Genomic DNA, 15,332 nt, shown 5'->3' with positions numbered 1-15,332 from the left:
TACTATATTGCAGTTTTTTGCAGGTTTTTTTTCAGTTTTTCAGAGTTTAAAATAAGGTGCAGAAATGTCTGATGCTGGGAGAGCTGCAGAGGGAAACAACTGTTGGGACAGAGATAGAGTGGGCTACAATAACTGGGAGTATGACGTTGCTTTAGCAAAAAAAAAAAACAAGATGAAAGTCCGAGGCTGGTGTTTCCTGTGATAAGATGGCATCCCACATGGAACCAGCAATGAAGTGTGCGTTAAAAAAAAAAAAAAAATAACATCTCTTAAAGGTCTATTTCTTCTTAAGAAAGATGAAGGATCACGTCTTAAAAACACTCCAGGAATAGATAACCATCAGTGTGGCTTTTTCTTATCATAAGCAGACGCTAAAAGCACGGGTGAACTGTGTTTGTGTAATTACTTTCATTGCCAGAAGGGGGTGACAAAGGCTCCCATCTGCAGATTTAAGATTGTTTTATAGTTTTATCTACTTTTAAATAGAGTAAAGGGTGTTATTCTATACAGTCTGACAGAAATATAATATTTTTCATATATTCTTTTAGTTACCTATTTGCTTTTAAGACCAGAACATCCCATCACAGCTTTCTCAATCATTTCAGATATGTTTCATTCAAAATGCAGACTAAAAGATTGTGCATGTTTGAACTTCAGAATTTCTGCTAGATGTTGAAAAAAATGCCCTAGATGTTGAAAAAAAGTTCACAGTGTTAGTTGGTAAAGTCTGAAAATGAATATCTAATTGAGCAATTGTGGCATCTAAAGTAATATTACATCAATTTTCTTAAAAAGACAAGACAAAATACCCGAGAGGTGGCTCTTAGGTTGCAACTGAAAGTCACCTTTCTTTTTTTTTATTCATATTGTGATGATGATGATGATGATGATGATGATGATGATGATGATGATGATGAGAAATCAGTTTAATGTTACTACAAAGTTTTGAACATCTGGCTGCGTTTTGCAGAGATGTGAAGTTTCTTGACATCAAACACTTTAAATAAAGTGGTTAAGAGTCATTTTTATGTCTGTCAAAAGGAAGAAAAGAAATAATAATTCCCTTTTAAACAGTTTTAAACAGAATGATATTTAAGTTTGGAATAGTGACAAATCTTAACATTTCATAAGATACAAAGAATGGGTATTTGGCATTTGCAAGTAAATTATGATTAATCGAATTATGTCGTTGCAAATGTATTTCTGTTGATTAACTAATGGATTAATCTCATCTTCCAGCGGTGGGTTCTTGTTTCTCATAAAGACACTGAATCCATAACATTTAAATTGGTTAATCATATTCCTCAGTTTATTTTTTGTGGCTTTTTATCGTAGCTGACATGGAGTCAGTACGACACTGTGGATAGTGGAGATTTTATATTTGTCGGTTACTTCTTATCACTGTGTGAGAAGACAGAAGGACAGATTGTGTTTTTATTTTGTACCACAAATGGTCAGTGACACCATTACTTATTTTGATTTATAAGCAGTGGGGTAATATGATAGAGTGAAATGAAACAAAGAAGAATAGAGTTACTGTTGGTTCAGTCTTATCGGGTGGGTTTTCAGGTAAACCTCCCTACTCCTGTATTGATCAGCTACTGTTTGTGTTGAGGCAGAAACAACCTTTGACCTTCCTCTCAGATCGATCACAGCTACTGAGTGTAAAACATCTCACCCAAAACTTCCACACAGGGCTCAGATGGAATGTTTGTCTGATCAATTCATTTGCTGCTGGGACTTTTACATCCTTAATGTTCGGGTAAAAGACCGGAGGCTTATTCGACAAACACATAAGCCCCCATAGGATGAGCCAAATAATGGATGTCAGGTTTTCTCTCTTTTTATTCTCTTTGATCTGACTTTACTTAAAAAAAAAAGAAAAACAACTTGTCTAAGGCTGATCAAAGCTCCTCACTTTTCACAATGTATTAGATTACTCCTTACATCAACATTTGTCTATTAAGTATTAACGCCGAGAGGTCATGTGAGATTTCGTTTCCTTTCTGCACAAAGCAGTCTCTAATCAGCGTTTACAGCACAAACATACAGAGTCTCATTTTACTGCCCTGATTTGGGTCATATGGACATTCATTTTTGTGTCAGTTACATGAATGTTGCCATGTGACAGAGTAAACAGCACAGGCTGATTTGGTACAAATTTAGTGAGGACTCTTCTGCAGAATCGTCCAGAGCACTTGAAACTATATGCACATTTTGAAATGGAATCAACCAGTCTGAATGGGAGGTCAGACAACAAAGTTAAAAAAGTAAATGATCTCATCACATTTACTGAATCTGGTTTTCTTAAAATCTTTTTTTTTTTATTTCTAAGAATTGAAAATGAGCAAACCAATGCACCAGCCAGTATGAAGGGGGTCAGGTGGTTCATTTACTGATGAAAACTCTGACTTCTGAGCAGATGAGCTGCTCTAACAGCTACTAAAGCAAATTCTCATTTGCTTATTCTCATCTCCCGCTCTGACACACACACACACACACACCATGCAAGATTTGGTGGGTGTGAGAGAAAACTGAAACAGCAGCAAGTGATGGAGTGGAAAAAGAAGGAGCCAATCTGAGGGTGAGGGAGGGGAGGAAGAGCAGATGAGAGAGTGGAAAAAGACATGGAGATGGACAGACAGATAGACGGAGACGATGAAGAGTGTGACGAAGATGGACTGACTCCCTCCAAGATAACAGATCGCCATGGCGACCGCCTGTCAATCAGTCTGTCAGCCACATCCACTCTTGGCCCCACTGCAGCACTCAGCCTCTGCCGGACACACACAATGGATCTTCTGTGTGTGTATATATGTGTGTGTCCATACCCACGGGGCCATTAACAGGTACTCTGGACCAACTTAGGAAACCCCCCCTCCTTCCCCTCTTCTGATCCATGTATGAGTGACACTGGAGCCCTGATGGCTCCCCAACCCCCAAAGACACAGTGACACAGGAGTCTTTTTGGAAATGTAGAACAAAGAATATATTGGGGACATGCACACGTAAGGATGTAATGTTATTTGTTTTCTGCTTTTTTGCACAATTTTGACAAACAAACCAGCATCACCTCCAACACAAAAGCATTATTCACCAGGATTTAAAGCAAACATGATCTTTTGGGGGACAAATGACCAGAACATTGCACAGAAAGTTAAAAAAAAAAAGAATACAAACTATTAACATAATGCTCTGGCAAAATGTCTCTAGATGTTGCCACTTAATTTCCAATCATTTTCAGCAGTACAATTTTTTACTCATATTTCAGCCAATAAATTCCTTATCATATAAAACAAGCAAACAAACAGAAAGAGAAAGTTGTTGGGCATGCACATTATTTGTAGAAAGGTGATTGAACCTTTGAATGATGTGGTGTCCGATTGTTAAGCATTACAGCTAGAGGGCAAGAAAAGCCACATATGTCTAGGTTTAAAAAGTTTTTAGGGGATAAACAAAGACCAAATTCAATAAAGCCTGAGCCCTCAATGCATGTAAGTTTATGAGTGTGTGCACGCAAGGTGGGGGTGATATGTGGGTGTGCATAGCAGGGGTTAAAGTAGAGATGAAAGAGCGGCCATTGCCTGCTGATGACTGATAGCATTCAGCAGGGCTTTGGCTGATGTCTGCATGATAACACAGGGGACGGCTCAGTCAGTATTCGGGCGGATAGGAGCCTCAGAGCAGCCAAGTGAGCCAGTGACACAGCCCAACAGTAGCCGGGGTTCAATAAGTATATTCAGGGATCCCCGTCTCTGAAACCGAGTTTCTGGTGGCAGAAAGGATTCATCCGACATTTTGGAACTTTCCAGAACAGACAACCTGACAGTAATTTGTCACGTGGGCAGATGATCTGATCAGTTGGATCTGGTCTGAAGTTGTCACCGGAGATGTTTTTAATTCTTAACTACCACTACCAATATTTTGACATTTTTTAAAAAAAATATGCAAATAAGGTTCCTTAAGGATTGTTTCCATAAAGTCATAAAACTACAATAAAATTACAATATTTTCAGAGTGAGGTTAGTTGTTTCCATTTGTTTTCGAGCTGCTTCTGCGGCTTCATCTTCAGTTTACCAACATACTGTAAGAGTGGTCTTAATTGCTCTTCCAATCTGACTCAAAAAGAGCGCAAATAAGGAAACTTTCCACAAAACGAAATTACAACCTGGCTACCTATGACAGACATGGCTGTACACAAGCGTGTAATAAAGCACTGGATGACCACAGTTATATTGTAGTTATATTAGGATTTATCCCACCAGCCAATCAGAAATAATCTTTCGCTGAGTGGTGCAGATTGCAGACTGACACCCATCATCAGGACTAAGAACGGCTACATGTTTTTCGTTTCCATGTACACAAACCGATTTTGTGAGTCTGCAGATTTTGCATGTGGTTGTATTCATACAACCTTTTGGGTCAGCTGTGCCGATGCGTCCCATACATTGACATGTTATTGGTCTACCGTACACTGCAGGGGTGTGGAAGATGCTGATTCTCTGCAAAGTCTCTCCTCAGAACAGGTTTCCATGTCGTTCTGCTGCTCCTGGTCTTCTTAGTCTAGTATATGTTTTTTTCTGAATGAAGATTGGTTAACATGCATAAATAGTCAGCATGCTCAGTCCGCATGGTTATAAATATTTGGACTGCACACGGTTTACCCGCAAAGGGACCTGGTGAAGCCTATTGGCCTGGTGAGGATGGAGAAATTTATATCACACGGGCCTTGAGGTCGAGTGGTTGTGGAAACAGAAAATTGCCTTTTTACACTGTTGATTTCAGATGTGTGATTGGTTGGCATGTGATACTGCTGGATGAATTTACTCAGGTGAAACTAAACTGCCTGATTTAGGAAGAATAGGGATTTTTTTTCATAGAATTTCTTTCTCCCTTTTTCACATGGTGGCCGGCAAACAATGTTGCTGTTGTTAAATTTACACAGTCAGCGAACATGAAATTAATATGAATCTAAAATACAATCACTTGTGTAAATGGTGTTAGGTTTTAATGGCAATAAAGTGAGATTGCATTTATGCACCGTCAGTATATTAGCTTTGACAGCCTAATAAATATACATCAATAAATCACTACTTTAAACCCAATTGTCAGTCACCCTCCCTTGAGTTGCAACACCAGCTCTGACCCACGGGAGCCTGGATGTGGAAAGTGCAACTACTTGGGGTGTTAAATACCCGGATGCTGGCAGCACAAAGCTTTGGGTCCTGTGAGTTGGTCAGTGAGGCATCCATAAATTGGGCTGATTTGGCAAAAAGCCTGAAAGCTACTTGGGGATTCTGGAGGCTGGCTCAACATATTGAACTCCATGCTCTTCAAACTGTTCCTGAGCCGTTTTTGCTGGATAGTGAGGAGCACTATCCTGCTTGGGAATGTCATTGCCATCAGGAAGTGCTGTTGCCATGGGGGAGCTGTGCTTGCTCTCCAACAATGTTTCAGTAAGTGGCAGATGTCAAGTAACATCCACGTGAATGCCAAGGTTTCCCAACACACCATTGTTTTATTATTAGATGACCTATGCTGATCACATCACCTGTGTGACTAGTTTATTAGACATACATAAGTGTGGAAGATGTGTTCTAAATACACATCCCCTAAGTTCACACCAGCATGTTTCCTGCAAACCAAACTCTGATCATGTGACACCATTTAAAAGCCAAAGCCTCTCTTTCAGTCAGTGTCAAAGCAGTGACACAGAAAAGCCTCACTGGTCCATTCTCATCCCCTAAAACAAAGACGTCTACAGCTGTAAAGGAGTGGGGTGGAGCAGTCCGGGGTCAAAGTGCACATGTTCCAAGAAAGAGTTGTCCCCTAATGTTTTGTAGGCTGGTTTTTAACAGCCAGGTCGAGCCAAGACACCGTGACGACAGGCATGTCTGTTCAAACAAACAATCCCCACTTTATTTTTAACAGCAACTTTGCGGTAAATCTTGAGAAAATGGCAAAAAAGTTGCATTGTACAGTGCTCTTCTGCATAGAAAAAAACCCTGCAAGTTTTATTTCATGTGCCACAACACATTTTTTTGAAGAGAATGATGCCTCACATCCAATTCTGCAGTTTTCAAACAAGATTTCAAAGTGATTACTGAAGTGATTTGATGCCAAATTTTACCATCAAATGAAATTATCCAAACATCACATCTGACCCAAAATACTGCCAAAGACTTGCATTATAAAGTCCCGCCACAGTGTTACAATTCTTTCACAACTTTCTGATAAGAAACATCACACAAAGCTCTATCATCAGCTTTACAAATATTGCTATCAGAGCTCAAACAGGTCATTTTATCTCATCAGGATGGAAAACCTGAAGCAGCAGTTACACGGTGAGGAGTTGAGCTATGGCAGCCAATAACTCAGTGTCCTAAAATAAACTGTAACATTTGCAGCCTCTGATGATGGGAAGGAGGAACTGTCCTTACCAGACAGACGCAGGTGATGCAGGGGTTGTCGGTGATGTTGGGGATATGGAGGACCTCTCCTTCATTTTCGCAGCTGGCTTCGGTCCCTGTGGGGAACAGGAAGAAAGTGAGATTCAGGTTGAGCACTGAAAATAGAAAAACAGGTTTGAACATCTGATTCCGGCCAGCTTACGTGACCTCAAATCATCTGTCAGGATCAGATGACACAATCCACTTTTGAAATCAACAAAATAATAAAAAAACAATAACACCTGGTCTACATCAGCCAGCCTTTAATAAGTGCACCGTGTGTGAATTTTCTTAAGATTTTCCTTTCTTGTATTCATTTTTGTCTGTTCAGGTAAGAGCAGCGACATTCAAACCCAAGTCTTAAAAACATGAGTCGGTCAGTTTGTTACGAGTGCAAATGTAATCTGAACCAACCACAGGAAACGACCCCAAACACATGGGTTTATGGGTAGAAGCAGACAGATGTCAACATCTCAGAGCCAGCAGTTCCTGCTGCTCTCAGAGCTGGAGCAGAAAGAAAAGCTCTCCGGACTGAAGCTCTGATGTTCACTCATCTGTCCCATCTGTTTTATACAGAGCCCCCCACCCCCTACGGTGAGAGTGATGGGAAAACTATTACCATACGGCGACGAATTGACAGGTAGTCACAGATGGGAAAGAGATATGAAGTTGTAGCCGTGACTTTGTTGTTGTGTAGCCAAGACTTCCAGTATTAGATCAAACAGACTGGAGGCTTTTGTTGTTGGAATGACTGTAAATATGTCTGAGCTTGTTGAATCATAAACAGCACGCAAACACTGGATAAGTAGTCGACTCCACCGAGCAGGAACTGGATGGACCTGGGAGACGACGAGGCTACAGGTTGATGTGTAGCAAATGCCTGAAGAGCATCGTCCTTGTTAGCATTCATCCCATTCTAGAGGTAATTACCACGCATCCACCTTCTGCCAGGTGGTCTCCTCCTACCCCAGGCCAATGAGGTTCCCAACTTATCCTGGGGTTGCATATACTCCGCGTTGTCATTTGTGCATTATAAGCTGTTAAATTAAGTGCATATTTGACAAATGATAAAATTTTGTACATTTATGCAAAGAATATAATCTAATCCAAAGCCTAAGTGTGCTATACCAGCTCCAGCCTCTGTGGTGATCCCAGTAAAAATGTCATTTAACTTTAATCTGTTTAGTGCAAGTCCTCAAAAAAATTAGTATCTCAGCACACTTTACATGAATCACATTGAGCAAGCAGTTGGAGACAGGGCCCAGCGTAAACAACAGACTCTGCATCTTGTGGTCAAACATTATTAAGTCGTGGCAACAAATTAATCATCTCATTCCAAATGGAATAATATTTTTCTAAATAATTTCACCAAGAGGCTCTGTAGCTTTGACTCTCTTTAAAGAAACTGCTTTCCAGTGGGGACTTTGGATGTAAATCCTCACCACTGACCGCTATGTTTGAGCAATAAACTGCTTCCCTATTTTCTATTTATGTGTCCTGCACGTCTACAGTGTCGACCCTATGGCTGAATAAAACTGTTTCTCCATCATTTAACCTTCATCCAAGAACTGTTCCTAGCACAGGCTGTACACTTAAAATGAAAGACAACGCATGTTTGAGCAACATTTGGTTGATTTTCTATCAGTGCACTGTGACCTCTGACCTAAAAACAGTTGAGTTTGTTATGATGTTGAAAGGTCAGGGATTGACCTTTCTCTAAACCCACTTCATGATCCAAAGGGATACACAGTACTATAGTAAGACTGATATGCAGTATTTAAAGAGTTGGGTGAGCAGTTTTCTTTTCCTGTTACTGAGCTGATAAACTCCACGACACGTGTTACTCGGTAAACAAAACTGATTGCTGATGACTGCAGAACCTCCAATTCCAAAATGACTGAATTTGAATTGTAAATCTGGCACTGTTATCACTCTCAATTGAAAATGGGCTTTTTAAAAGATTCAAAAGTGTTGTTTCGACATCAACAATAGCTCTTGTCAGAAACTGCCACAATTAAAGCTTTCAGGTCTGCAGGAATAAACTTAGAATCCTCAGGTCGAAAATAGATCCTTCCAGGAGCGAGTCGGGCCGTCTGTTTTGTCCCTCTGTGTTCAACAGTAAACCAGCCTGTGGATTCAGGCAGACCAGACAAACCCTGCCGACTCCACCACCACTGTAAAATTTACAACCTTCGAGCATAATTAAACTGGCAGGGCTGTAAGTGTTGGGAGCAGAGGGAGGGGAGGCTGTGAGGCTCTGACACAAAACCCTTCCTTTTCTGTTTTTCAGCTGCTATGTTCGTCTCATTCTCACAGATTTATACAAAGATTCCATTGATCGCACCACTTTCCTTCAAACCTACAAACTCATAAACCTCTGCAAATTATTTACATTGTTTAACCTTGATGTAACCAGGTCGTCCCTGGAGATTAAAATCTCCGCTTTTACATTAAAAGGAAACCAAATGACCTGAAACTACCCAAAGCAAAAAGCAGCGGAAAGGACAAAACAGGATGGAGAAAATAATGGGTTAATGCAATTTAAAATCATTTAAAGGGCAGGAGCTGGAGGAGACTCAGAGCTGTGACCTCTCTTCAGCTAGCAATTGCTCTTATTTGAAATGGTGATCTGGCTCTGACAGTCGCTTCCATTTGAGAGCCCCCCAAAGAACCTTAATTCATTATTGTCTGGTGAATCACTGATTGAATTCATTAAGCGAGTTAGCTAAATGTCATATACAGGAGTAGCAGGTCTTGGACTTGACATTTTTAGCTTCAAGTGGCTTTGCTCTGAAATAAGTATCAATAAAAAACAGATAAAGTTTCATTTAAAGAAAAAGGCACCTGAGGCATTGCTGATATATCAAATCTTTTAGCTTCTTATTTGCACTGTATGTGTTTCGTGGTTTAATTTGTGGGTAAATACGGTCAAAGAAACACATTGAAAGAAAAAAACTGTTATCTTCCACTTTAGGTAAGCAGTTCAAACACACAGGAGGGGGGGGGGCACATGTATCTCAAGCTTCTCTGTGTTTCGGAAGGACAAGAGCTCTTTTGTAGGTGAAGGCCTAACTGATGTGAACTGCTGTATTCAAGGTTCATGAAGGAGTTTAAACATGTAGCATTTGGTTTAGCTTGCTGTCGAATGCATTTTATGACTTGGCTCAAGTCAAATATTCTAAATGATCCGTGAAATCAGGGAGCTTTGGTGAAACTGGAAGCAGCAAACAATCAATTATCAAATAAGAAAAAACAAAAAACATACCATACTCTGAAAAACTGACACAGGTTTTCCCTCAGACAGATACTCGCTGTAGCTTCTGACTGGAGACAAAGGTCAAGGGTTAACAACGCTGTGTTTATAAAGGCATCTGAAACCTCAGATTCGTAGTGTAGTAAGGCAGGGGGAGATGTAGCTAAGCAGATTCAAACAAACGCTGTGGTTCTGATCACAGAGGAGACAATCCTGTCACCAACAGGATAACCTGGCACTCCACCTGCTGCACTGGCACAGTGTGAGTCTAAGGCCTCACGCATCTCTGTAACTTGTTGCCTGGCTCTTCAGACCAAGGCAGATAATACGGTGCATATTTGGGATGCTGGGTGGAGGAATCTGATCTGCAGGGATCATTATGTGCAGCGTCCTCAGCTGATGCAGACAGGTTGTCAGTTTTCAGAGGTTTTCCAACACTGTTGCATGTCCAACAGGCACATGTGTTTGATGAGAAAGATCCAACTGGCACAGATTTCCCCCTCAACTGATTCCCATGTTAACCTGGTTGATTCAGGAAGAGAGAGAAAAGCCAAGGGAGGGAAAGCGCTTAAGATTTGAATTATTATCAAGTCTCCGGTAGATGTTTATAAAGTCTTTTCTGGCTTTTCTTGTCATAAGGGAGTCCATGTTAGTGTTAAAAGCTTCTGTTCTCATTCAGATGTTTTTGCTCCTTTTTATGGTTTAAACAAATTTATCTCGAGTTCAACTACTGTCGTCATGGAAACCCTCCAAATGACCGTTAAGGGAACGAAAACCAAATAAATAACTATAATTAAATCTAACGCTTGTTCCGCACAGGGCCAATTCAGGTCAGTAAAAGCGGCTCAGACGCAGAAGTGCAGTCCCTCGTGTTATCCAGAGGAAAGACGCACTCAGCCCGCAACACCTCATTCCCTTTTCATTCCCTTTTCATTCACCCCGCTTCTATTCTCATTCCTCAAAGGCGCTGCAGGGCATACAACGATATCCATGCAATGTGGCTGTCAAAGGGGAGCAAGTGGGAGAGGATGCGTGTTAAACTCATACAGACTGTGGACAGAGGACAGAGTAGCGCTGTTCAATTAGAACTGCTTCAAGAAAACTGTTTACTCTTTACAGCCTGCTTTTAACGTGAGAAAAAGGTTTTGCTATAATCCCAAGAGACATGATCAATAATTTGCATAAAGATCACAGTTTGACTCAGACTTTTTATCCTAAACATTCAGACCATTTTGTGTTATTTCCTTAAGTCTGACATACACGATCGTGTCATCATGATATGTCTTACATAAAGTGAGTCCAAATAACACATCCACAGATCAAGCGTGACACCGTTGGTCGATTTTATCTCAAAACTGGAAAAGACATTTGAAGCATCTAGAAAATTTGCAATTTTTTCCGTGATTCCAATGATAATCTTTTTAAAATGCATGGACGTTTCCTGGACTTTTGTTTGCTCTCCCTTTTTTGATCATGCACCATAACTTCATCGCACAAACTGCCGGCAATTAAAAACTCAGAAGCTGAAGTTACTCCAGTTTCGGTGCGCTTCTCCTAACAGAGAACAGGCTAAAGGAGCGTAGAGACGCGGCAGCAGAAATAACCAGCGGTTTGGGTAGATTCTATGTACAGTGGGTGTTATGATGTGTCATTATGAAGCTATATGATCCCTTTAATCTTACCTGTAATTAGCGGAGAGGAAGACCGGGGCGTTTGTAGCAGCCACAAAAAGCAGAGTAAAAACCTACAGGTGGACCAGGAGGGAGAGTTCAAGCAGCAGAGCAACATCCTTGGCAATGCTCCGGGACAAAAAAAAAAAGTATCAAAGAGTTTGATGTCAACGGATGTGTGAATAAATCAAACGCGTCCAAATGAAAAAGAAAATCAAATCGCACAAATCCAGAAACAGTGTCTATCTCTTAAAGGTCGCTTCTATTTTGTCGCCAGGAGAGATAGACTCCTTAGTTTATCAGTGTGCTCTGAAATGTAAAGCGACAATCAGCCAGACGCGCGATAATTACAGTTACATTAAAATGACAAAGATGCGCCAGCAGGCTGGAGACAGCGGGGCTGCACATGTCCGGCGCTGAAAACAGAGCTCCGTGCTGGGATTAAGCACTTTTTATCAGTCAAACATCAAATCCTTAAAATTCAATAATCCAGAGAACCTCTGTGGAGGGCAGTTAGTTTAAAAAAATGGACTTAACTCCACACCGGCTGTCAGGACAGTCCAAACCAAAATGACCAAGGTGACTGGAGCTTGCAGAGTTATAACAACGGGACAGCTTTACAAATCACCAGACTACCAGCCGATGTCAGTCAGTAAGATAAAAAAAAAAAAAGAGAGAGAAATAAATCAAGCGTAGCAATCTGCGCTCCCGATCCAAAATCCGCTTGGCACATGGATGCTCAAAGTCGACTGTCCAGGACGGAGGAGTGGACTGCAGCCTTTCTCTGTCTGCGCGGTGTAAAGAGACGACCTGCTTCTCCTCCTGCGCTGATATTAAAGCGGACCTCTGGTGTCGGAGCGCACCACGGAGCCGCAAAGTCCTGCCTCCTCTGTGCAACCCGGGACCTCCTCCTGCCTCCAGACCTCTCCAAATTCTCCTCCAAACTCTCCAGACCCTCTCTGCTTCATCTCCTGCAGAGAAGCAAAACCCTCCACACCTATTTTTTTTTAATTTTTTTTTTGAGAGTGACTCGGTATCCGCCGCTTACTGAACTGAACCTGTGTGCAGAGAGAAAGCAGCCTTCTTTTCACGGAGACAGCTCTCATTACAAACAAGCAAAAAAAGTCTCAAGTGTCCAAAGTTGTGGCTGTTCGCATTTTTAGAAAAGAAAAAAAAATAATCAATGGAAAAAAAATAGTTTGCCCTTTTTCCAAGCCCGTTTCATTATTATGATATTACTGAATGGTCTTTGCAGCTCTGTGACAACATTCCCGTTTCATCATCACAGGCTACCACTCCATGAGGAAACTGCCTCCCCAGGTTGGTGTGGAGGTGAATGTTACCACATGCAACATCTTGGGCATGATCTGGAACACATATCATCTAATCCTTGTAGGGGAAACTTTCTCCACCAGGTAGGTGAGCAGCTGGTGTCACAGTAGATTGATGTGTACAATGTTTACATACTTGATCCATTGAGTGTACTTCAGCCCTTTTTGGCTCGGCCACATGTTTTTTGATCAAACTTCATGCCAAGCTTTCTGCAGTATTTCTGATGCTTAAGTCTTTTTTATTCAAATAAGTCTCTAATTCAACTCAGGTCAGAATAAAGTACCTCAAATAGAAATAAAAAAAACAAATTGTTCACTATTGAGAGGCTGAAGAGGTTGTCACATTGGGGTTGGTGAGATTTGCAAACGGACACTGTTTGAACTATAGGCCAAACAGAGAGCTGAGGGTGTTTGTCCTCATTTCTTTATTTGATAAAACATTCCCAAGGTGATCATTCCGGGATCATTAATTTGTGAAAGGTAAATGGCCCACACTGATATAGTGCTTTTTTCAACCTTTCCTAGGTTCAATCACGCACTGATGAACACATCAGGGGCATTGAGGGGTTCAGTGTCTTGCCCAAAGATACTTCGACTCGTGGATGCAATGGGAATTGAACCATGACTGCCCAGACTGTGGACTCTGTGTCTAAGTCCTCAAACTTAGCTTTGGATTGTTTTATATAAATATCTCCAGACTGCTTTTCCAAATAAGCTAAAAGTGGCATAGGTTGTTCTAACAAGCAGCTTATCACCAAATAAAACATTTATGCCATGACTTTAAATTCTAGTGGAGTGATAGACAAGTCAGTTATAAGTAAAGACACAAGAGAGGGTGTCGAGGTGGAGGGACTCCCAGTCAGCATCTTTCTCTAATTCTAATGAGTTTTTGTGCCTAACATACTGTCATCCATTCAACTATCTTTGTCATCTGTGCTTTGTTCTTATCAGATTCAGAAAGACAAACAACTTATATGCTTAATTAGGTTGGAGGATTTTTCAATCTTTCCTCACACACAACATGTAGACGTAACATGCAGCTCTGATTCATGCAAACATGGAGGAAGCTCATTTTCAAACTCAACATGCTCCTTCACCGTGTAAACTCCTCTAAATTTTTGCATTATGTTCCTATAAATCTTCAGTCTGGAGTCAACATGAAAGTCATATGTGACAGATGAGGCGGGGTTGCATGACAGCGCCTGTGTGTGTCTGGCCTCTTTAAAGAGAAGCTCGTCAGAAGCTCAGACGGGAGGAAAAGTGAGTCTTCAAAGAAATAATTAGGACCCACCCAGCAGCTTTTAACTGAGCGTCAGCCACGGCTCGATCTGGAAACACACACCACCACAGGCACAGCTGAGGTGTGAGTGTGTGTGTGTGTGTGTGTGTGTGTGGAAGAGACAATGAAGGAGCGGGTCAAAAGAAAAATAAATGAGTGTGTTATTGAGGAAAGAAGAGGAGCGTTAATAAAAAAGAGAAAAAAGTTGCAGCATTTGGCTTAAAGACATAAAGAGCATCAAAGAAGGATGGTATGTGTGTCAAAAAAAGAGTGTGTGATTAAAGAGAGAAAAAAGGAAAGAAAACAGCACAGTGTGTTAAAGTGAAACCGTTCATTTAAACGTGCCCATTAGGGGTGAGGATTGCTTCAAAGTGTGTGTTGTAGAATTGTATTAATATTAACCACTAGATGGCAACAGAGAGAAGACAGGGGGTTGACCTGATCTGACCGCACTGAAGGATCCTTCTCATCACTCTGCGCGCACGCGCGCGCGCGCGCGCGCACACTCACACACGCACACACACACACACACACACACACACACACACATTGATGTCTGAGCATGTACAGAAGTCACAGGGTGCTGCAGGACCCTGAATGGGGGCTTCTGGGTCTCAAACTGAACAACATGAATGAGTCCAAACAATCTGCAGATGAACGCTGTCAACTTGAGTGAAAGTTCTGATGTTAGTTATCTGTCTGTACAAAACATAAACAGTTTTATCAATTGTGCCATTTTCCTGTGATCACTCAGAGACTTTATTGTATTGTAAGTCGGGATGAAAATCCGAGCACACAAGAAACTGTCGGTGGTATCGTTTAAGAAGAAGGCACAGAAACGGCAGTTGAAGTCACAAGCTGAATTTCTTCAGCACATCAGGCACAAAAAGGAACACACCAAGGGTTTAATTAAAAAAAAAAAGTTCTAAAAGAAGTTGAATTTAAAAATAAATAAATGAATTAACTTTCCTCTTATGTGTTGCAAGTACATAAGAGATGCTAAGCTAAGTTTATGGTCAACAATCAACAACCTCACAAATGGTGGCACATGCCACAACTGATTCACAGTATCTGTTGCACCAGCTGCTTTGATGAAGTTTCTGTTGCTCGTGAACCTTCTGATTTTTGTAACTTCTGTGCAGTGAAAAAAGTGCATTTGGAAAACAGAAGAGCTGAAAGGAAGAGGCATTGGTACAACCCATCAAAACCCAAAAAGGTACATTTCAAAATGTTAAAAATAAATCAAACACTGCTTAAAAGTAAAGCACAAGTTGAAACTGTGTAGTTATAGTTAGTGTTAGTATGTGTTCAGTGTGAGTGGGTTCAGTCAGAGGCTTCTTCAGCTCAGAT

General features: G+C 41.0%; 1 protein-coding gene across 2 annotated transcripts in view; it reads right to left on the bottom strand.

The window, feature by feature from the left end:
• The window catches only part of bmper (BMP binding endothelial regulator), a 36,449-nt gene extending 24,022 nt beyond the window's left edge, over window positions 1-12,427 (bottom strand). For both annotated transcript variants that reach the window (XM_075466086.1, XM_075466087.1), the window contains exons 1-2: window positions 11,385-12,427; window positions 6,441-6,526 (exon numbers count right to left, since the gene is read on the bottom strand). In XM_075466086.1, coding sequence (XP_075322201.1) covers window positions 6,441-6,526; window positions 11,385-11,490 — 192 coding nt within the window. In that variant the 5' untranslated portion in view covers window positions 11,491-12,427. The remainder of the gene's footprint in view (window positions 1-6,440; window positions 6,527-11,384) is intronic.
• Between the last annotated feature and the right edge of the window lie 2,905 nt (window positions 12,428-15,332).

The sequence above is a fragment of the Odontesthes bonariensis genome, chromosome 5 (genome assembly GCF_027942865.1).
Source record: "Odontesthes bonariensis isolate fOdoBon6 chromosome 5, fOdoBon6.hap1, whole genome shotgun sequence".
Classification (NCBI taxonomy): Eukaryota; Metazoa; Chordata; class Actinopteri; order Atheriniformes; family Atherinopsidae; genus Odontesthes; species Odontesthes bonariensis.
Note: the sequence above shows the minus strand (reverse complement) of the source record. Positions and strands in the feature narration are given on the sequence as shown.